This window comes from Lathamus discolor, chromosome 5 (genome assembly GCF_037157495.1).
Source record: "Lathamus discolor isolate bLatDis1 chromosome 5, bLatDis1.hap1, whole genome shotgun sequence".
In the NCBI taxonomy this organism is placed as follows: Eukaryota; Metazoa; Chordata; class Aves; order Psittaciformes; family Psittacidae; genus Lathamus; species Lathamus discolor.
This window is the reverse complement of record NC_088888.1, coordinates 75765604-75789653: the sequence shown is the minus strand read 5'-3', so window position 1 is coordinate 75789653 and position 24050 is coordinate 75765604. Positions and strand designations below refer to the sequence as shown.

Sequence of the window (24050 nt, the reverse complement as noted above, 5' to 3'; positions counted from 1 at the left end):
TTAGTCATAACAGCAGGTTGTGAGAAAAATGCATCTTGAAAAAGCGTTGTTTAAGTGTTATTCTCTCAAATTTTGTAAAAGGTGAACTTAAAATGGGAGGTCAAAGAAATATCTGATTTATTTTCTTAACAATAATTTTTAACATTTGTATACTAATGGTTATGCTGGTCACTGTACGTCACATTGAAGGGGGGTTTTACCCCGACATTTATGTTCAGTGGGTCTGTCAAGGTCCCAGGAAGGGTGAGACCCTTGAGCCTGATTAGCTGGTCGGAGCCCTCTGCAGGTGCTCCACTGGACAGCATGCTGTGTTGGAGGGTGATTTGAGTGTCATGCTTGGGGATTCGCGATAATAACTCATCAACTTAATTATTCGAGTTCCCAGAAACTCACACAAAATAGATCTCAGATGACAATTTTTATTATACAAATTTCAAACTGATTGAGGCTCAAATATTGCAGTTGACAGTATACTAACTGCAAGAACAAGTGTAAAATAACTTTCATAAAAGCCAGCTAAAGTTAGTTATTAAGCACATTAGAGTATAGTTCTTAGCCACTAAGCATCCCTATCCCCTCAGGGAAGGGTTTTTGACCTGGGGTGTGATTTTTAGTATTATAATGGGAATATAATGAGGGTGGTTCATCTAAAGGACACCCTAATCATTTTTTTGTACACACAAAGTCACAGGCAGCCAAGAAGGCCAACAACATCCCAGCCTGTGTCAGAAATAGTGTGGCAAGCAGGACTTAGGGAAGTAATAATCCCGCTATAGTTGGCACTGGTGAGGCCGCACCTCGAATACTGTGTTCAGTTCTTGGTCTCTCAGTGCAAGAGAGAATGAGGTGCCAAAGCGGGTCCAGAGAAGAGCAACAAAGCGGGTGAGGAGCCTGGAGAACAAGTCTTACAAGGAACGGTTGAGGGAATTGGGGTTGTTCAGTCTGGAGAAGAGTTGGTAGGGGGGACATTATTTTATTGCTCTCTAACTATCTGAAAAGGAAGGCAGAGAGAAGAGGCAGATGGTCTCTTTTCCCAAGCAACAAGTGATAGGACAAGAGGTAATGGCCTCAAGCTGCACCAGGGGAGGTTTAGACTGGATATTAGGAACAAATTCTTCACTAAAAGGGCGATCAGGTATTGGAAGAGGTTGCCCATGGAAGTGGTGGAATCACTGTCCCTGGAAGTGTTCAGTAACCATGTTGATGAGACCCTTAGTTGACATGGTTTAGTGGTAGACATGGCAGTCTTGGGGTAATGGTTGGACTTGATGATCTTAAAGGTGTTTCCCAGTCTATTTGGTTCTATGATGTCCATGTGTCAGGAAGTACTTGACTTCAAGGGCAGTCATTCCTTATTAGAGGTTCATTGGTCCTGTTTTCTTAATCCACCTACACAAGGCTAGAGCTTCCTCTCCTGCTATCAAGTCTCATAAATCAGTATAGTTTGCAGGTCTACTGACCTTATAGGAGGCCCATTATCTGTTCAGAACTTTTCACAGGTTACTTAACACAAGTTAAAATTATTTTACCTTTATGCCTATGGAGCTTGAGTGACTCAGTCACACTCTTTGTTACTTATGGGTGTAAAATTCTCTTGCTTTGCTTTTCATAACACAAATGTAGTTTGTTTGGCAGCTGTGTGCAGTTTATCAGTGCATGGTGCTTTCAAGTTCCCACTCCTGCAGGGAGTACAACAGAGCCTGACCGCGGGGCCTTCACTCCGCTCCACCCTCTGTTCAGTTTCTCTTAGCATATGCCAAGGTTGCAGGGTTGCCTGGGGAACTCTTAGGGGAGATTCCGTGTATGCTAACCGCATTCCATGCTGGAAGTAGCAGCTGCATTTTACCCTAAAATTTCCTTAATGTTATATTATAACTTCGGGGGTTTGGAGAATTGGTCTCTAATTTCCCCCGTTTTCCCACATAATCCATGCTGTGATTATAGTCACTCAAGCTTCATAATATTTAGTCTGATTTAGGGATGTCTGCTGCATATATAGTATGTGGATTCTCATGCACATATACACTCTATGGGGGAAAGTGATAAATGATTCACTTTACAATAAACCAGATTCTAATCTACAATGCAGTGATTAAGAGCAAAATAGTTAATATCAGTAGAATAACAAGGTGAAGCATGTTGTTGAGAATTCCTGTAGCAGTTGGTGACCGTCCAAGAAGAGTTCCTCACTGATGTTCTGCATCTTTCTTTGCTCATTCCAACACATGATGTATTTCTTCTGCATCATGGTGGACAGCAATTAATCTTTTGCACATTGTCCTGATCTTGCTTCAGCAACCATTTCAGGTCTTCATATTGCAGCAATTTTCTTATTAAATTGAGTTTCATCCCAATAGGGGTAGGCAGTGGGTCTTGAATTAGCATGTAGTTAGATGTCATCAATCAATAAGATGTCACAGGAGCTGAGTAAGTGAAATCACATCCTATAATCTCAACAAGATTACAAACACAAATATTTGAGTGATTATTTGTATTCAAAGTAATACTATCTTTGTGTATAAAAGCACAGAGTTTTCATGCTTGTGCATCCTTTGCCAATACATACAATTACAGTTTCAGAGTTTTCATTAGGATGTATTTCAAAATGGCAAATGTTATGTTCAGAGCCAAGACAAATGTCTTGAGCTTTGAAGGTATTACTCTCAAATAAATCCTTGCTGTTTGCACACAGTGCTTGCATGGATATCAATAGTTTGCCATTTATTTCCATCCTTTGGGGCCTATACTCTATGCTGTAGGGGATAGAGTATAGCTCCATTGTGATTCAGTCCTAACAATGATTGGGTATATAGTATATAGCAAAGCATTGTGTATAGTTAACACAAAAGCTGTGGCCATGCTGTTGATGGGATCATAAGTAAAATTTGCTAAATACAACCAGGACTGGAACTTTTTTCAAAAAGTCAATTGCATTATCCCAAATTACTTCCCGAATTTCAGTGGGTAGGGTACCTTCTTCACCTTCTCATACCTTTTACCAGCATTATAATATGTGAGAGACAGTTTGGTAGGGGGCTAAGTTAGTGAAAATGGTTGTTCAATATTAATCTTGAAGACCCAAGCTCAAATGCGAGTTGAGGTCTGTCCAATGACACATTGTGAGTGCTGAAAGGGATAGTTTAAAAGTATACCAGCATTCTTGGAACTAGATGATCTTAAGGTCCTTTCCAACCCTAACTATTCTATGATTCATGTTTAAAAGGATAGGTATGTACATTGTCTTCTCCTTCAGCATAGTTTACAATAATGCGGAAGACTGTTGTCATGCATTTAGTGTGCTTTTCAATTCAGCCATCCTATCAAAATGATGTCTCCTTTAATTACCCTTAAGGATGGTATTTGTAGATTTTTTATTTTTTTTTCTTTTTTCACTTGCATAATCCACTCCTGCCTGTAAGAGATGATGTTACCGTGTAGAACTACTGCAGACAAATTTGGACCAGGCTTAGGCACATCTTGAAGTATGTACTTCTCTATCCATGGCCACAAAAATGTCACAATTTGCATTTGACAATCACAAAATCAAACAGTAGTTCTACACCGCATTTTCCCCAGGAACAAAATGCAAGTATGTGTAAGAGTAAAATAGCACTAGCAATCTGATTCTGGTATTTCATAGCAAGGCTTCTTGTTGTTAATCTGGTTTAGAAAGATTAGTATGATATATTTCAATGGATTTGTCATGGATTGATTCCTTGATTGCCCAGCACCCTTATTTGTATTTCTTCCTCTGGTGTTGCTTGGAGTGCTAATGTTTCAGAAGTGGTACTTAGTGAGTTATTTCAATCTCTTTTACGTATAATTTCTCCCACTTCTACTCATGCTGTGCATATACTTCCATGCACAGTGGCTAAATTTAAGTGTGTTTTACTGGACTGTAGCCCCAGTGTACTAAAGCTTGGGAACATGGCCACTCTAAAGTTTTCTGGCCACAGGTTTCAAGAGCCATCATTGCCAGCACCTGGAATATTGGCATGGGTGCAGCATTGTTCTTTGTCATCTTAAAATTTGGGTTTCCAGCTGACCATGCACTGTAGAAATAGCACCACAGCTAAAACAGATGACATGTTTGTGTGTTCTAAGTTGGCATAGGCTAATCCTTCCTTCCATAGGCAGTTCATTCGTGGTTCCTGCAAGACAAAAGAGATGCCATATGCTCGGTTGAAAATACAACCGGCGGGTGTTAGTTAAGAGAAGGGTAAAATCCATCGGGTACTGATCCCATGTACATTTCTTGAGCAATTCCTAGCTTCCCAGTCATAGAGATTCTTGGGAGTGATGAGTACCATGGGCACTGTTCCAGTGAGGGATCTGCACTGATACAGGTTGTCCAGCATAAAACCCAGTAGGGTATTCCCTAGATTTAGTGGAGACTTTTGGAGCAATTGTGTTAGTGAATACAGAACAGGCTTTAGGTTTTGGTCAGCTATCTCCTCCATCTGTTGTTTAGTTGATAGACATTTGGCAGACAAGCATATGACAATCACAGGTGACACTCAGATTCATGAGTTTTAGCAAATTGCTTAAACAACCTATTAGTATGTTCAACAATACCATTGGCTTGGAGGGCAATAGGGGATGTGAATTACCCAGCAAATTCCCTCTTCTTCAGCTCAGTCTTGTACTACAGTAGCTGTGAAATGTGTCCCGTTATCACTTTGAATTTCCTCTGGAAAGGGGAGCGTACTAAACTACTGTTTGAGGCCTCTTACCATGATTTCCCTGCTCACTGATACAAACTTAGTTGCCATGGTGAGACTGGAGATAACTTCCACTCTGACCAGGATAAATTTTTTCGTATCTGGTAGTCACAATGGACTGATACAGTCAATGTGCCATAATGTTCTCTTATCTCAAATATACAGAGGAGGTGGCTTGCTCAGATGGTCCTTGTTAAGTCGCAAGCAACAGTGTGAACAGGTGGTCACTATTCGCTCACATAGTTTAACTGATACAGGCAGTCTTCGGGGAATGCCTTCCTGCTATAAATCAGCCCATCCAGTGTGGCTCTGTTCAAGATGTAACCATTTGAGCAGGCACTCCCAGTCTTGATCATGGACCGCAGCATCAATCTTCCACAGATGCGTAAAGCTGTCCACCTGCTGGTTAAACTAAGCAGTCATATACGATCATGTCCTTTAACCCAACCAATGTACAACACACTCTTTTTTTGTGTTCCTTATAATTGTTTCAAGCTATCAGCTTGTCAGACTGGGCTTCTGTTCACCTGCCAGTCTTTGGCTTCCCAGTGGCTTATCCAGTCAGTGGCTCCTTTGAAAGTGGCATACAAATTGGTGTAAATATGATCTGCAATGTATTCTGCAGCTAGTAGAACTGCTCTGGGTTCTCCCATTGTTGTCCCCCTGTGCACTTCCTTCACCTGTCCCATATGGGGAAAAGAATTCTAGCCCAGGAGCTAGCAGGGCGTATAGAGAGGGTTTTAAACAAGGTTTGAAGGGGGAAGAGGATGACACCAGGCTTACTAGAAATGAGCCACAGGGTAGCATGCCACCATTGGAGTCCACATTCATAGGGTGACTAAACGCACCTATGCCAATGCCTGCAGCATGACAACAAATAGGAGGAGCTGGAAGCCATTGTGCATCCAGGAAATCATGAGGTGCGGGTTGGCCTCTTCTCCCAAGTAACAAGTGATAGGACAAGAGATAATGGCCTCAAGGTGAACCAGGGGAGGTTTAGACTGGATATTAGGAAAAATATCTGCACAGATCGGGTGATCAGGTGCTGGAACAGGCTGCCCAGGGAAGTGGTGGAATCACCATCTCTGGAAGTGTACAGTAACCATACAGATGAGACCCTTAGTTATATGGTTTAGTGGTGGTCTTGGCAGTCCTGGGGTAATGGGTGGACTTGATGATCTTAAAGGTCTTTCCCAACCTATTTGATTATATGATTCTATTCTTTGATTCCCAATAGGAATGCTGCTTAGGGACGGTGGGTTTCTCGTCAATGCCGGCAGGTGGCATCATACCCCTATGGACGAACTCCAAAAGGCTGAAGGGTCCTCCTATGATCACTGTTTGTTTTGTTCTTTTCTACCTGTTGTATTGCTTGTACCAAAGACAACAGTCCTTTCTCAAGATCTGAATATCTTGTTTCAGTATAAATAAAAGAATTAGGACAAAACTCTCATGGTCCCTCTGGGCCATCTGGTTCCTCTGCCAAAAGTTATAATGAGAGCCAAGCTCACTAAAGCTGTACTCCACATGAACAGGATCAGTTGGATATATGGGTCCCAGCTCTTGGAATAACCTTAAGTCATTTATCAGTAACTCCAGTGTATTTGCATGTTGTTCAGTCCATTCCCATGCTTTCCCCTTTTTGAGAAAGTTATAGAAGGGTTGGGTGATAATAAAAAACCTGGGAATTTGGTTTTGCCAATACATCAAAGTTCCCAGAATTTACTGCACTTCCATGGTACTCGACTGCCTCAGAGTATTCAGGGGAACAGAAGCAGCACCTCTGACCCCCCCATGGTCCTAAGAATCTTACTTCTTGTGTCAGTCCTTGACATTTTGATTTGGGAATGTCCAGGCCCAAGTCTGTCAATTTTTCCTGAAGTCCTTTCATGACAGTGTTTTTCTCTGTATTTTCTCACACACCCCCCCCATCAGCATGTCATCAATGCACTGATAGGTTGTAACCCTTGCTGGTACTGGGAATGTCAACAGAATGTCTGGAAATGCATTGTGAGCAATAGTAGGTGACTGCTCATAACCTTGGGGTAATCTATTCAAGCTGTATTGTACTCCTTTCCACATGAAAAAGAATTGAGCTTTGTCTTGATCCTGTAAAAACATATCCTGTACATCTAGTGTCACCATCCAGGTATGGGATGCTCCTTGAATCTGCGTTATTAATTCAATAACACTTGGTACAGTGGTGGTTAAGGGTGCAGAATTAGCATTTAGGTGCCTGTAGTGCACTGTAAGTTGTCACTACCCATTTGTGGTTTTTTTTTTCACTGGCCATACAGGGGAATTGTAAAGCAAATGTGTGAGAATGCCTCTCTGTTCTAAATCTGTCACTGCCCCATCAATCCCTGCCTAAGCAGCTGCTGGCAACAGGCATTGTTGGGTGTTGGTAACTTTTGAGGAGGGTAAAGGGATAGATGTGGCTAGTAAGTATGGTTTAGCTATGCCAGTTTGCTTAGAATCACCATTTAATCATTCCCCATTACTGCAGCCAAAAGTCCACACCACTCCATCCTGGAGTTTCCAGGCTTGCCCATACAGCACATTAAAGCCTAAAATATCATTGTGTACTGTGCCAATCAATGCCTCAGTTTTAGTTAGCTTTTGTTCCCCTGGCCACCAGAGTATGATTTTTGCAGTGGGGCTTTCTTTTCAGTTCCTTTGAATTTAGTTTTACATTGGCTAGGCTTTACACCAGGAATTTCTGCCATTTCATTAGTGTTGGCATTTGGGGAATTCTACCAGTATTTTCTGGGCTCCAGCAGGGATTGCAGTAATGGGTCGAGCATGATGACCGGAGAGACGTGGCACTGTTAACACCTACCAGGCAGGGTAGCTCGCTGCCCCCCCAAGGGTTTGGTGGGGTTTGTTGAGTGTTCTTCCAGAGCGATGAAACTGTGCTCTTGTGTAAAGGGTGCACTTTCTTTGTGAGGCAGTAGTTTTTTAACTGATTGGCTTTCTCCACCCAAGTTACCTCTTTTTTGCAGAGATTGAACTAACGTGCGGATGTTGCTGGTGGAGACACCGTGTAACCACTGTCGGGGTACCCCTAGTTCTATGGCTTTTCTCCACCAGTGATTCCGTTCCTTCTCAAATTTGGAACTCTCCTGGAATTTTGGTTTTGGAGTACCCGTCTGATGGACTCGCTGACTAGAATCGAGGGAATGGGGTGGGTTTGTAGTTGCACTGACCCATCCGATTCGGCATCCGTATGATATAATCTCCTGTGCAAATTCACTCCAAGTGATTATGTGAACTTGATCCTGCCCAGGACTCTGGCTTTCATGATCGCCCTTATTACGAGCTCGGGCTTCCTCTATGCGATCTAGGGTGTGTGCCGCATGCATTTTAAGGCAGTCTGGAAGTCCACAAATGAGAAGAATTAATCGTGTTGGGTCAATAGGAGCTAACATTGGGGATTTTCTTGTCACATCTCTCTCATAAATTGCTTGTATGCATGCTGCTTTTTGCACCGACACAGCAAAATCAGAGAAGTCAGTGGTATTAATCACCAGCGGCTCTCCTCTGTCTTTGGGATTTATACTGCCTGCCCAGTATGCAGCCCGTGCAGTCAGGGAATAATTGTGATCGCCTGCCGTGGTAGTTAGAAACACTCCTGGTCCCCAGTAGCCTTCTGCTTCCTCTTCACTCAACAAAATTCGATCCCCTCCCGAAAGAGAAACTCGCCACACATACTCAACTTCAGATTCGCCTGGTTGCCTTGAATATTTTTCCTGTAATTCCACTAATTCCATTGGTGACCAGGGGATTGGACGCACAGTAGTGCGAGTTTTATCATCTGACAACTGCTTCTGTCTGTGCTCAGTTAAAGCGAGCAGAGTTTTAAGGCGGTCAACCTCAGTCTTAAGATTATTATTTTCAGTTATAAGTTCATCAACTCGGATTCCCAGTTTTTTTCCTGTCTCCCTTTCGGTGTTTAATGATGACTTCAATACCTCATTTTCTGATTTTAGAGTTAAATATTCTACATCAGCATTTCGTTTGGGAGCAGGGACATCTTTAGCTTCTGTCTGTGTACGAGATAAACAGGCTCTTAAAACTGTGTTCCAAAAATTTTGAGCCCGCTCGTTCCCAGCCTGGGAAGGGGTGCATTTCTGTTCCTGTAGTAGCTCTTCCATGGCAGTCCTGCCAAATATGCCAATTTTCTGTCACAGTCAGCCCGTCAGAGCCCTCTGAAGGTGCTCCACTGGACAGCACACTGTATCAGAGGGTGATTCAGCTGTCCTGTTTAGGGATTTGTGGTAACAGATGCACCCGTTGAGTAAATTATTCAAGTTTCCAGAAACAAACAAAAGGAGATCCTAGCTGAGAATTTTTAATATATAAGTTTGTGGCAGATTAAGGTTTGAAGATGCTGTTGGCAGTACACTAACTGCAAGAGCAAGTGTGAAATAACATACACAAAAACATATACGAAACCCAGTTAGTTAATTATTAAGAGCATATATAGTTCTTACCCAGTAGGTGTCCCTGGGGAGGGGGGTGTAGAAGACAGATTCAGCCTGTCAGTCGATCCCAGTAGTTACGATGAAGTCTTCCCTAACTTTTCTTTTCCTGATTTTGCATATTTATACAATCCAGTTCAGGTTAGTAACTCCCTATAACCCTCCCACCGTGTACGGATTGGCCATCTGTTTTGCATATGGTTACATCATGAATTTTCTTACTGCGCATGCTGAGAGACGGATCTCAAACCTGGGCAGGGGTCTCTTTGACCTGTGGGTGTGATTTTTAGTATTATAATGAGAGTATAATGAAGTCAGTTCATCCAAAGGACACCCTAATCATGTTTGCTGACATATGAAGCCATATTTTGATGATGTCCATGTGTTGTCAGGATGTACCAGACTTCAAGGGTAGTCATTCCTGATGAGAGGTTTGTTACTCCTGTTTCCTTAGTCCGCCTACACAAGGCCAGAGCCTTCTCTCCTGCTACCAAGTCTCATAAATCAATGTTGTTCCTGGGTCTCCTGACCTTGTAGGAGGCCCTTTTGTCTGTTCAGGCCTTTTCACAGTAACACAAGTTTCCATTTTTCTGTCTCTATGCCTATGGAGCTTGAGTGACTCCAGTCACACTCTTTGTTACTGATGGGTGTAAAATCCTCTCGCTTTGCTTTTAAAAAGACAAATGTAGTTCGCTTGTTTGGCAGCCGTGTGCGAGTTATCAGTGCATGGTGCTTTCAAGCTCCCGCTCCCACAGGGAGGACGACAGAGCCCAGCTGCAGGACCTTCACTCTGCTTCACCCTCCATTCAGTTTCTCTTAGCATATGCCAAGGTTGCAGGGTTGCCTGGGGAACTATCTTAGAGGAGATTCCGTGCATGCCAACCGCATTCTATGCTGGAAGTAGCAACTGCATTTTTCCCTAAGATTTCCTTAGTGTTACAATTTTGGGGGCCTGGGGAGTGGGGTGTTCTCTAATTTCCCCATTTCCCACTATGTCCTTCCATTGCAGTATACATGGTAGAGAGATTTCTCAGAAGTATTTTTAAATACCATTTAATTGAGAACTGTTTTGTGCACCTCCTCCTCCCTACCCAATTCTTTGCTGGTGTCCAACTTGCAAATTTTCTTTCAATCATTATAGAAATATCTTCTTGAAATGGTAGTGAAAGAAAATATAATCATGCAGTGCTAAGAATTTCCTGTTTCACTTTAGAAAAAATCAAGCAGTGCTACTTGCAATTAAATGCAAATGTTTAGATTTTCATGTTCTTTGGGATGACTAAATCTTTTCTTCCAGTGTTTTGAATTGCTAAGTAGTGTAGAAATAACATTGTACAGTGGCCTGAAGATTTTAATTTGAAGCAGGAGGCTGTTGTAATAAGAGCTGGTGCTGTGGAAAGTAATATACTTACATAAAAGCATGTGATGGTGTTATTTTGATGGGATATACAGACTATTTGTTTACTGTTTGTTTATTTTGTTATTTGCTTGGAATAAATTTGCTGGATGTGGAGTACTTTTCATATTATTTCAGCTATCTTTTTGTCTTCTGTCTAGGGACAGAGGTAGTAAAACCATACACCCCTGTATTGCCTTTTTTGCCGCTGGATTTCCAAGAACCATCTTGCCATGATAGTGCACATTTATATTTAATGATTAAAATTTATTCCTGTGGACTGTTCACACAGGCCCTTGACCGTCTACAGATTGGTAAGTGTATGCTGGAGTGGTTTTGTGTTTGTTTTTTCACTTTATCTTTCCAGTTTCCCTGCCTGGGTGTTGGATTGTGCTTATTCTTTACCTTATACATCAGGACATATTTATAACTTTTTAGAAGTCTTATTTTCTACGCCCTTACTTTAACTAGCTGTCCATTGCATAAAGCTCTCCTGTCTGATCATGCAAATATGTTCATGTTTAACTGTTCTGATATGTTAACTGTATCACACATTATAGTTGATCACTTTGGTAGTATATACTCTGTAGAACAACTTTTTATACTTTTGAATAAGGAAAACTAGGTCTGTTTTATGTGACTTAAGATGTACTTCCTTTTCCATTTCAGATACCGAGGTCGATTTTAACACTCGATTTCACAAATGGTTATGAACTCATATAGTGTAAAATGCATCAAGACAATGTTTTAATTGAATATCTCTTCTTTTAACAAGAATCCTTGATCCTTGTGTAAAACATATAGTACCTTTCTGAAAGGAACCCTAATACTAAGATGAAGGCAGTATGAAATGGCCTCGAAAAACCCCATGATAGTGATTAGTCTGTTTTCTTCCATTAATGTTCACCTTCTTTTATTTATTTTTTTTTTTTTTTTAATAAAGGAGACTATATTTCTGTCAGCAGTCCTGAAGGTAGCTTCAAGAAGTCACAGGTTCAAACTTCAGAAGATCTGTTTTTATTGGCAGCAGGCACAGGCTTCACACCGATGGTTAAACTGCTGAATTTTGCTCTGACTGAAGTTAGTTGCCTCCGGTATGTACACTTTTATGATTTAACCCTAAACTAGAGTAATCCAAAGGAAGGATGAAACATAGTGGGCAAGCCTTGTTGTTAATAAAACAATTAACAAAATAAAGTGTTATGCAACCATTTTTCTTCAATTCATGCAAAAAGCTGGCATGCTTTAGGGAAGAGTCTGTCAGAGTCTTTGACAACTTACGCTTACTTGATTCTCGGCTACCATCAACAAAATGGACTGCTTTATATTTTGAATTTTAGTTGTAATACAAATGAGCTCACTCTGAAGAGTTTTGGTCTGTTTTTCTTTTTTTTTTTTAACTAGCTTTGCATTTGAGTGCTTTTTTTAGTATTGAAATATTTCAGTGTAGGTACCGGGTTGTGGACAGAGGTGGTTTGCAGCTGTTTAGCTAGGGCTTCACTTTAATCTGTTAGAATAGCTAGCATACTTTTATATTCTTGTCCCCTGAAAAGCAACTGTAATACATTTTTATCAGATGAGTTCCAGCTTTCACTAAAGTGCAACTTATGTAAGCATAGCATTAAGTATATTAAAAATGGATAAAAAGGTATGTATTGTGTATGTATTCTGCACTCTACTTGTAAAGCCTACAGAAGAAAGCATTACTTGTTCTTAGTCAAGTGAAAAGGTTGTTTTGGCCCCTAATGTCCTTCAGATCCCAGAACTAGTACTTCTACTTGATCTGATTGTCCATTTACAACTGTAAGAGAGTGTACAGTAGCTCAGTTTCAAAGGGAAGTGCAAGGAATTACTGCAGGGGTATACTTTGATAGAGGTAAGGTGTGCTTGCTTTTAGAAGCAATGTTCCTCTAGAATCACATATTGTATAATTTCTTGGCAGATTACATTTTTGTCAGTGTCAACTATTGTAATTTGGGAGAGTATAAAAATGAAAAATACAACTTAACTGGATTTAAGCTATTGTGGAGGAGAGTTCAATAGATGTGCTACTGTTTTCCTGAGGCTTTGAATTTGGACTCTTGTAATGGAGATTAATTTCTGATACACAGTTCTATTCAATATAAGCACAGGATGTTTTGGTTCATTATGTACCTTTATGAAGCACATTTTGAAGCAGCATAGAGAGATTATTTGAGAGATTATTTGGACACTAATCTTCGTAGTAAAGCTGAAAAGGATGGCATATACTGCAGAAATCTGTTTCTAGAAAAAAGTCTAAACCCGGGCATTATTCTTGTATTGTTTATTGTTCAGCAATTACATATAATCCTATTTCGTGAGTAGCAAGACTGTGTTCTGTTTGGCTTTTCCAAAGCAGCTCTGTGAATCCAAAAAGTAAATCTGTGATCTGACAAAGTGCTTGGGAAGCATTACTGAGTGAATTTAGAGTAGTTTTATTGGCAGTTTTTTTCCTTTTTGAGGGAAGATAAAAGTAGTTGTGATATTATGAAAACAAAGCTAACGAGAGCAAAATAAAAGATGCAAATCTTGGCACTTCGTCAATAACTAGAATAAACAGAATAGATAATGTGTGTGAAATACTACTTCTGCACAGATAGTGTTTGTTTCTACGCTTTCCTTGAAAGGTAACCAGAGTGGCTGATTTTAACTCTCTTCAGCACGATTTTTCATGGGAGCTTTAGCTCACAGTTAGTTTGGGATGCAGCAATATCTGTTTTCTTACTAGTTGAAGTAAATTAATTTTTCCTTCTTGCCCTGGAGGCTTGTTAGGGGCTGGAATGGTTTGATCTGGTACAGGTTCTGTTTATATGCAGATACTTAAAAAATCGCTTCTCTGACTGCTCTAGGCATCTTAGTTTCTTGGCCTTATATTTGCTCTTTAAACCTCACTTTCTCTGTTGAGAAAATATTACAAGATTGTCTTTAATATGTGTGTGTGTATGTTCTTAAATATTATATACATGAGTTATACGTATATATAAACAGTATAAATATAATTTGCATTAAATTGTCTTACTGTGAAAAGTAACGATTGCTATAAACTTTGATTGCAGACATTAGAATGTGAATTGCAGAAAGGTGAGGAAGGATTTGAATAATGACTGCCTTGTCACCTGAGAAGTGGCCTCTGTAGTGCTGGGTGAGCACTGTTGAACCTCTGGGGCTGCACAGCAAATGCTGCAGAAGCCGCAGTTTCCCTAAGCAACATTTGCTGTGCAGCATGTAACAGCCTTGGATCATTGGATTTCTGTTCTTGTTATCTAGCCAAAGTTTCCTTATTGTCTTTGTTATTTCTTGCCTATGGTAAAAGTGGAAAGTAGTTTGTTCTCTTCCTGTCTGCAGTATCCTTTCGTGCATGAACTCATAATGCTCTTCCTTCAGCCTTTTTTCTTCTCTTACAGGCCAAGTTGTATTTGGCCAAAGTATTCATTTTAGAAGAAGGTCAGTCCTCAGTGCTGTTTTATCCTTTATAAGATCAGATTTTTGCTCCTTTTTACTGGTGGTTAATAACTGCAATCGGATCCATTTCTTGAAAAAGACTGAGGCACAAGGGCACTAAACTCTACGTAGAGGGCTAATGTTCTTCTACAGGATGCTTATAGTTTATTCACAGTTCTCCTTGATAGTTGTGTCTTGTTTGTCCCCAGCTTTTCATTCTTAAATTACCACTCTGTTCTCATACTCACTTTTAATATAGTGTCCCACATGACTTTGCACACCAGTTTTTTGAGTTTATTGAAATATACATCCCTTGAAGTAGATTCCAATATGTTAGATTCTCCCTATTTTTTCCAAAGGGCTGATGAAGTTTTTCGTTTGTTACCTAACTTCTGTCACCATTCTCTCAACCAACTCTTCTGTACAGGTGGGGACCATATCTAAAGCTCCCCCTTTTTCTTTTAGCTCTTTTCTCCCTCATTGCTAGCAAAACTGTTGTCAGTTTTTTCCAAGTTTGGGGATTTCTGTTCTTTTCATAGTGCTGAGTGCTGAGCGGTACTGCAGCAGATAATATTTATCTACACTGGGGAGTTTCAATAAGGGTGTCTCAAAGCATTATTCTCCAGATAACCAGTTTCTCTCCTTGGTTGCCCAGTGAACAAAATGCATGCCTTTTCTTTGCACATTTTATTGACTTTATTCCCTACCTGAATAACACTCAATGCTGTGGTGTACCATCCCAGGTTTGATGACACTGCATTCTTGAAGAGAGCTTTATTTTCCATGTTTTCATGAAAGTGGGCCCTGGGAAACATGTGAGGAACTTGGACTTTTGGCACATGCTAGCTTCTGAATAAGATTATATTAGTTATTTGAAGATGCAGCATAGCTTTTGGGGCTGTGTTGTTCCATACAAGTTTTCTAAAGCTTGTGCGTCGTAAGTTATTTTCAGTTGTAACGCATGTGGAACTTCTTTCTCTCAGTAACACTACTGATGATGTGTATTACGTACAACATTTTGGCAGCAGAAAACAAAGCATGCTTCTCTGTTCTTTGCCATCTAGTGTAGTTTGTAAGAAATTTCTTGGTATCTTGAAGTGTTGCCAAACTGCAAAAGGGGAAAAAATTAGGAGTCAGAAAAATGTATTTTCTGACTGGGAGAATAAAGGCTTTTAAATTGCAGCTGGAGATCATGAACTCTCTGCAGAAGCCCTAGCATTTGTGATGTGCATGCGTGAAAGATGGCTCTCTGCAAGGTATGGAGGAGGAGGTGGTGGGAATTAGTAGTAAGCATATAAATCATACCTCATTATATAAACATACTGTGTCTAGCCCTAGTCTCTTAGAAGCAGGCTCGGCTACATGGAAACGTCACACTGCTTAGTGGAGTGCCATGTTACAGAACTGGAATTGCAGGGCTATGTGGCATGCAGCACCAGCAGGCTTAGCTGACAGGCACCCATGTGAACATAAATATATGCTCTGTTATTAAGGTCAGTGCTATTATCCCTTCAGATTTTTATGCTACAGTGGAGGTAAAACACAAAAAGACTGACTTTACAAAACAGAATCTACAATTTGAGGAAGCCACACAAACCTAAATTATTTATTACTAATGACAAACTTAATACCCTGGGGACAACTGATATGAGACAGACAATATGCTGTTAAATGCAAGCAGTTCCTGAACTGCATTCCACAGGGCTTTAAGTGACTGTTGTTTTTTCCACTCAAATATAATACCTAGAAGCAGTAACTTTCAGGTAAATAGATTTTATAAATCAACAAACAAAGTAGGAATAAGATAACCTAGTACAGAACTGTAGTTCGGTCTTACAGCTAATTTTCTCTTACTTTTATGTGTTTAGATTCCATCTTTATGAAATTAATACTGAGGTAACCTTGAAATTCCAGTTTCACCTTTAGAACCTGGTGAATGTAATATGAAAATGGTGGTCAGAGTTCATATACTGGTGACCGATTGTAATGCCCAAGCAATACTGAGAAACCACTAGATAAAATTTTATAAGCTGTACTGTCATTTCAGTCAGGTCTTAGTAACTTCAAGAAACTTTTCTTTTTCTTAGGGAGGCAGTTCCTGAACTAGAGGTTGCAACCACAGACAGGGTTATGACATTTAGAAGACAGGTCATAAGTCCAACAGACTTTCAGGTGCAGCAAATAAAAAAAGCTATACTGAGTTAGTGGCAGAAAGATATGAGGATTGCAGAGTTGCAAACAAGCAAACAGAAATGTAAGTTAAAGGCTTCTGTATAATGCAGTAAGTTCTGATTCTTTAACGTGTTTCAAATAGAGAAACAATCAGCAGTTAATTTTGTTGCTTTTTTTTTTTTTAAGGACAGTGAAGCTAATCTTCTTCAACAGAACAGAAGATGACATACTTTGGAGAAACCAGCTAGAGCAATTAGCTCTTAAAGATGAAAGGTATTTGAAAGTACTCTGGAAAACAACTTGTACCAGTTTAGTGAATAAGAGAGCAAGTCTTGGGGTTTAGACTAACTGTACAGCTTTGGCAGAAAGACACATTCTGATTCTGGAAACTTTTAGACAAGAATTTAATGAGACCTAGGGAGTGTAAGATGTGCTTACATTGGTTACAGGTGCATAACAGCAGGCTATGTCATTAGGATCTGTAAGTCCCATAGACAGACAGGGATTTGATTTGACAGAGCTTAATAGATGTTTGTTGGAGACTACATGTTAGATGAGATGATCTTTGGGTCTGCCTGAGAAGGTTTTTGAAGGTGAAGAAAATCAGCCTTAGCAATAAAAAATACAGATATACAAAGAGAATTACAGGAGTGCTAGAGAAGGATAGTGTACTCCTGAGAGCAACATTCTGGATTTCAAGAAGTCTTGAAAAGTCTCTTTGGTGTCACTTAGTTGGGAAAATATTTATCTAGAAATTTGCAGTTTAAATTAGGCCAGTTACTTTCATTTATACTTTCTGGTTTTGAATTGTTGCATTTAAATTTGAATTGTTGCATTTTTTCCTTCATTAGAATGTAATTGCAGATTAAAATGCACTACTGCACATGTAATGTCAACTTAGTTTAGCAGGCCATAGCTCTTGTCAGGAGACATAGGAATACCAGGTTGCCTTTTAATTTCAGTACTCTTGCTTTTATCCCTAGATAAATGGTCACTGCCTAGACTTCACATGATAGAAGTACATTCTGTTTACTGTACATTATATTTACTTAATTGTTATCTGAAATTGTATGAGCAAATTGATTTCACTTGTTCCTTCACAACACTGAAGTGAAGAATCAATATTATTTCATAACCTGCTGGTGTCTGGCACATTTAAAGCTTCATAGTCTAGATACTGTGCAAATTTACAGTAAAAACCCTTTCTCCCTTTCAGTAGGAGCCTCAGATATATGAATCCTTGTTTTTTACTTAGTAACTACTGTTAGTGAGTTTTTGAAACCAGTTACAGTATTTTCTGATGAATGATGAAATTGTAGTGACATTTTCAGAAGCTGGGCTAAGTGTTCTTATTTCATCCTTTGTACATTGAGTTACACCAATATTTGTATAAGGGAGTAACAGAACAGTAAAATCTGTGCCTTAGTATTGAGTGGTACCAGCTGTTTTTCTTTGTAAAGTGAAATATGCAGCTGACATTTTTAAGATTGAAAGGTTGCATTGAATAATTAAATACACGATACTGGAGGTGTTTTGATTAACTTGATCAGTAGCAATAACTAAATGTCTGTGAGATCTGATGCTGTGCAGTGGCAGCTGAGCAGAACAGGAAGGTAATCATAGGAAACACCAGTATTTCAGTCATTAGCATTTTGTGTAGCTGATTTCTTCTAATCAGGGGTGATTATTTATGAAATATTCTTCTGCTTACCAGGTTTGAGGTTCAATTCATTCTCTCACAACCAGTAAGGGACTGGGTGGGTAAACAGGGGATGATTTCTCCATCTCTTCTCTCTGAGTTTGTGAAAAGAAGCAGAAAAGACTCCAAAGTCCTTATCTGCATCTGTGGTCCAACGCCCTTTACAGAACAAGGAGTACAGTGAGTATTTTAAATGATGACCTAGAGAATGAGGAAGTTTTAAAAATCTGATTTTTAAATATAGCATTTCTTACTTGGTAGTCTTTCAAAAATGGCCTTATGCTTTCTGCTTTGAAAGAAAACTGGTGGTTTGGGGGTGGTTTTCTGGTTTTGTGGGGGTTTTTTGTCTTCTTTTTTGTTATTTTTGTTTGTTTTGTTTTAAAATTAAAATTAAAAAACACTTGGCATCATACTTGAGGAGCTTGTTTAGTGTGTAGCTAAGTAAATATCAGCAATATGTAGATTTCATGGGCTCTAGTAAGTTGTCCAAAACTTTCTAAGAGCATCTCTTTAACAATAACCTTTTTTTCACCAAGGTTTTAAATGCTGCTTTTAATTTGATGTTCGTAGCAAAGTTGCTCTAATAGGAAATAGGCTTTCTGTGTTGATGTTAGCTTAACAAATGGAGTTATGAAAAGTAAAATTCCAAGCAGTTGTTCTATCATAAGCCCTTTTTTTAATTAATGCATTTATTTACGTCTGTACCTAATACTTTCTTTATTTTATATGCCATATATTTGAAGATAAAAGGCCCTCTCACTGTGGCTCTTGCCCAGCTGCAAAATATTGTACCAATATAGACATCACTTGCATTTCTGCAGCCCTACTAAAGTAAGGTGCATGTATCTAGTGGAGGGTGGAATTATGCGAACTTTTCAGAAATCTGAGATAATGCAAGTGGTATCTCTATTTATTTTTAGATTTTTTTTTTTTTTGTTTCAGTATCCTAAAAGATCATATAGTACGTATGGGGTCCTGGGCTTGAATTGTTTTCTAAATGTATTTGCAAACGTAAATTGCATTGTGCGTGGCTGAACGAAAACAAGATAGTGGTGTTGAAGTTAAGGTTTAGCTGTATCTGTGATGGATTTTGTTCCCCAAGTATTAATATTGCAAACTTGATTTCTGACTTTCAGATATCTGAAGGATCTTGGTTACTCCCAAGAAGAGGTGCACCCTTTCACTGCATAATCCCATAGGAGAACATTAATGTTTGTTTGTATAATTCAATGTTATTTATTTACCTTCATGAATTTAAATAAGTGAGAAGCAATTTTGTAAGACTTGAAATCTCACTCTTGGTACCAAACTGTTTCTCAGAAGTAATGTATCTTTGAAAAAAATTTATAATGTGTTTTCTCTTGGTTTTGTAAATATTTTTGCTAATACGTAAGTCATCCAGGGTATTAATTTATTAAAGAGGCAAGCAAAAATGTATAGTGTACATTATGTAAGATATTTCATGGTTTTGGTTCATGAGAATTCTTAAATTTATTAGAAGCACTGATTTCAGGTTTGAATTGAAAAGGCTTATTATTTCTTACTGTAAAAGGTCTTAAGAGCAATACTGTCTGAAATGAAATATTGCACTGTAACTCAGGTAACCGGTCATTGAAAAAATGTTCTTTTTCATCTGATTTCTCTATTTGACTTGCAAGTGATCCAGATACATTTTTAGCTTTGTAAGTAAAGAATAGAAGTACCTTTGGTAAAGTATAAAATTTACATCAAATAAAAAAAAAATTACAATTTTACATCATGCGTTGTTGTATATTTTTTGTATTTTTCTTTTATAATGTTATACAGAAAGGTTTGCACTACCTTAGGACACAAGCTGAGAACTAAGAACAGAGGTAAAGAGTTGTGGCCTCTCACAAAACTGTGTGGCCTCACTGGTACTGGGCATCTGCTGTCATGAGACATTCTGAGGGTAAAAACTTGACAGTTTATGCCCTGCAGATACCACTGTAAGGACCACAGAAGTACTAAAAATATTTGACACATTGCAGTAGTATTAAATTAGGGTATTTGAATTTGGGCTTTTTTACTCCACTATTTAAAGTATGTTATCATGAGGCATTAATCTGCTGTCTAATAATAGTTTGAAGAAAACAGCAGTAAAGCAGCTACCCCCTTTCTAGATATTGTTGATAATATCTGGAGGCATTGTTTTGTGTGACATCTAGCACTGTTTACATCCTCCTATTACATTGAATGGTTATTTCTTCTTCCTAAGTAGTAGCCAGACTTGCAGTTGTGGCATTAATACTTCAGCATTCATGAAAAAATGTTGTAAGACTTACTGGTTGTAAGACCTAACTTACCTGGACCATTCTAACTGAAGGGTTCAAGAACAGTTCAACAATTTTTGGAAACCAAGTAGCAAAAGAATTAGAAGTGGAGAAGAAAGATAATCCAGAAGGGTTGGTCTTGCAATATGTAGATGACGTTTTGTTGGTGATGGAAACTAATGAGAAATGTGTGGAACTAACATTAGCCTTTGAATTTTTTGCGCCAGGCAGGTTATAAAGTATCTCGAGAAAAGGCTCAAATCGTGACAACAAGTTACCTACCTGGGGTTCGAAATAATACCAGGACAGCGGAAGCCACTTGTCTAAACAAAATACTACATGGGCTTGGATTTTAGCTTACTGGTTGGCTCGCTAGCTTGTTGCAAACAGTAATTGTAATTAGTTGTAATCATTATATTAATTGGGATTTCTTTAGGTTGTATTAAGAAAATTATCACATGAAATATGGCAGGAGTATATATTGCTATTGACAAAACTAAAGTTGAAACATATTAAATGGCTCGAAGGCCTTGAAAAGTTTCAAAAGGGAGGAAATGATAGGAGTAAAATTGTTTTACTGATTGTTAGCTGAAGCAAACCGCCAAGTTGATCTTTAACCAAACAAAACCATACATGTGTCAAGAAGGAACAAGACAAAGGGTAAAAAACATTCTTTGCCTATCCAGCTCATTGAACTGGGAACCATTCCTCACAAAGCCAAGAGGCTGAGTGCAAATGTATTCTGCTGTGGTGGTTCTTCCAGGTTGGATCTTTATGGAGTTGGAGTAAGCTTCATTGATCGTCAGCTGCTGCTGTCTGCAGGGAAGAGAGGAGTCCATTTCCATAGCCTGTTGAAGCTGTATTTTGAATGGAAATAATAATTTATTTATTAATTCATCAATTTAAAATTAATAATTAAAATAATTAAAAGTTAATTAATTATTATTTTTAATTTAATTATAATATTAATTTATTATTTTATTAATAATAAAAACCTCAGTAATACTGGGATGCTGATGCTGATGTGGAGCAAAACACTAATGTGTAAAAGAGAAATCCTTGGAGGTCTCAAAATGCAGATGTTTTACCTTTCAAATCTTGTGAAGGGTTGCTTTTGGTAGTTAGTTTCTGATTAATTCATTCAGTCACTGTCAAGTACTGAATTCAGAAGTCTTTCTGTTCATAATAAAAATTGAGTATGTAAATGTGGCCTAGTAAAGGGGCTAGGCTGGTGATTCCTGCATGAGATTGTCCATGAATCAGACAATGAAGTTATCATTTGGACCAGTGTGCTGTGGAGGTCCCATTGCACTCGGGGATTAAAAAAACCTGATGATCCTGAGGTGCGACATGTTGAACATTAAATAGTGTTTCTGCTTTCCTTTGGGAAGTTGATAACTTGTCTTCACAGGAGAAGTGCTCCTCTGGACTTGGCTTCAGCAGGTCCACGTCCCTCTTGTGTTGTGGTCCCCGGAGCTGGACGCACTACTGCAGTTGGGGTCTCATGAGAGCAGAGTAGGTGGGGAGAATCACTTCCCTCTACCTGCTGCTCACGCTCCTTTGGATGCAGCCCAGGATACAGTTGGTTTTCTGGGCTGCGAGCTCACACTGCTGGTTCAAGTCTTCTTCTCATCAACCAGCATCCCAGGTTCTTCTCAGTGCTGCACTCAGTCCATTCTCCACCCAGCCTGTATTTGTGCTTAGGGTTGCCTCGACCCACATGCAGGACCTTGCACATGGCCTTGTTGAATTTCATGAGGTCAGATAGGCTTGTGATGTAGTCTGTTTTAAGTAATTAAGAACTAATATTCTCGTGGAAAGCTGCATACTTTGGTATTTTGACTGTCACAAATTATCATCAATTGGGAGGGTAACTTTTTTTTTCAATTAGTTTTTTCAAATATATTTGCACTACAGTTGTGTTGGGGGGGCCTCTAGTTCTCAACAAGTACATGAGGTTATTTTGTAACTTCTGATAGTTATAATGTATGGGGTTTTTTTGTAACAGAGCAAGAGATCCCTATTTTTTGGAAACTAAAAAACCCTAAAAAAGCATATATCCAGTGTTTGGTGTTTCCTTGGCAGACTGTCAGCCTATGGTGTAAGTTTTTAAGAATTTTCCCTAAGAATTTTCCAGGGATGCAACATGTTAATTTCCTGAAAAATTGTGGGGTGTTTTGTCCGGTACTGGTACAAGTTTTAGTTGTTCAGCGTTGGTTCGGTTGCCTTGTTGAAATTGAATGGCTCTTCCCATAAGCTTTCAGTTGGTTAAAATTACTTTTACAGTAAGTTTGTTCTCAGCAAAATGATACATTACCCAGCTTCTTTTGAAGCTGAGCTACAGATGCTGGGGTATCGGATGGGAAGAGGAGAGAGAGAATAGGCTGTCATGTGCTTTGCAGAGATTGACCAGGAAAGAGCTATGCTTTCCTAGGAAATAAGATGAAAAGTAGAAGATGACATCAGAATCTTCTCCTATTACCTGGTTAATATCAGATAAACACTCTCTTGAATTGATGCTCTCTGCACCTCTGCATGGTAGTTCACCAAGGAGCAAACGCTTTTATTTTTTAGTTTTCAAGAAGGAAATTGGAAACATTCATCAAAAGGCACTGGCTTAATTACAGTGCTGTCAGGATCAAACGGAGAACTTACGTGGAAAATCATTCATGGGGAAAAAGGGATATCTGCAGTCTCCCAGCTCTTTGTTTGGAATGTATTTTGGAGAAACTCATGTAAGTTACATTTACAGCTGTAGATACATATTTTGTGTAATTAAAATGGTAGTTTGAAGTAAATACTTGAGTACAGTATATTAACAAGTCTGCAGAGAGACTGTTCATAAAGTATTTAAGTTTCTCCACACAAGAAACATGAAAAAGACAATAGTTAATTCGCTGTTTATATTGCATTGTGTTGTTGAAGACATACAGATTGAAATCCCAATTACACATAGTGATCCATGAGTAAGACTGCTTTATAGCTAGCTGCTGCTTGCTGCTGGATGATAAATTGTAACAGTTATTTGCTAGCTGTATTCAGCTGCTTGGGTTTTGTTGCCTTTAGTAAATGTGAGGAAGACATTTGTTTATAGGAAAATCCAATTGCAAATAAATTCGGCTTAGTTCTGGAGTTCTTACATACTTGAACACTGGTTAAAACAAGGTGAGAGGAGCCAATGTGATGTGGTGTAATTGATAATGTCTCTGCTGCTGCTTAAGGAGATGTTTGTGTGTCCATTAAGAGATAATCGTTCATAGAAAAGCGCCCTTAATAAAACCACGCAGTTAAATACAAGGAATTTGAAGCATGTATTGTTTAGTAGGTCCTCATTAACCAAAAAACCCCACATTCTAATGTTTCGTTTACGCAGTTTCACTGCATCGGTCGTTCCCATTCCTCTGTTGGGAGATTCATTACAGAGTAAGGGTGAAAAATTTGCTCTGTGTCTCCTCCCATGCATTCTTTTTTCTGAGCAAAATGGATCGGGGTGGGGGGAAGCCACAGAAACCTCCACGTAGGTGTATCTTTAGTCATAGTAACTCTCGGCTGCTTTTCGAGAAGAAGTCCTGCGTTATGAAACACTGCAGCGCCCACCTTATTTTTAGAAAAGACTCATAAACTCTGTGTGCCAGTGACTGTTCAACATCAGTGGCTCATACTGCATGCACATGAAGCAAACAGTTTGTTCTCCTCCCTCATAAGAAGGTGTATCATCAGGGTCTTGGAAATAAACCTTTTGCCTTTTACATCAGACTGCTGCCTCCTGATTTTGCAGTTTGAAAAACCAACCGACCAAAACCAAACTAAAGCATAAACCCACCACGC

General features: G+C 39.1%; 1 protein-coding gene and 1 long non-coding RNA gene across 4 annotated transcripts in view; one reads left to right on the top strand and one right to left on the bottom strand.

Moving 5' to 3' along the window:
* LOC136015408 (cytochrome b5 reductase 4) overlaps positions 1-19685 on the top strand; it is a 49532-nt gene extending 29847 nt beyond the window's left edge. For both annotated transcript variants that reach the window (XM_065681328.1, XM_065681327.1), the window contains 5 exons: positions 10760-10912; positions 11542-11692; positions 16419-16505; positions 17947-18111; positions 19068-19685. In XM_065681328.1, the coding sequence (XP_065537400.1) occupies positions 10760-10912; positions 11542-11692; positions 16419-16505; positions 17947-18111; positions 19068-19122 (611 nt within the window). In that variant the 3' untranslated portion in view covers positions 19123-19685. The remainder of the gene's footprint in view (positions 1-10759; positions 10913-11541; positions 11693-16418; positions 16506-17946; positions 18112-19067) is intronic.
* On the bottom strand, positions 400-9380 carry LOC136015409 (uncharacterized). Of its 2 annotated transcripts, none has more exons than XR_010613192.1 (2): positions 9215-9380; positions 400-2451 (listed from the first exon to the last, which is right to left on the bottom strand). It is a non-coding gene; the product is annotated as an uncharacterized LOC136015409 (long non-coding RNA). The 2 variants fall into 2 exon arrangements; XR_010613191.1 differs by having other exon boundaries at positions 400-2444.
* Positions 19686-24050: the final 4365 nt, after the last annotated feature.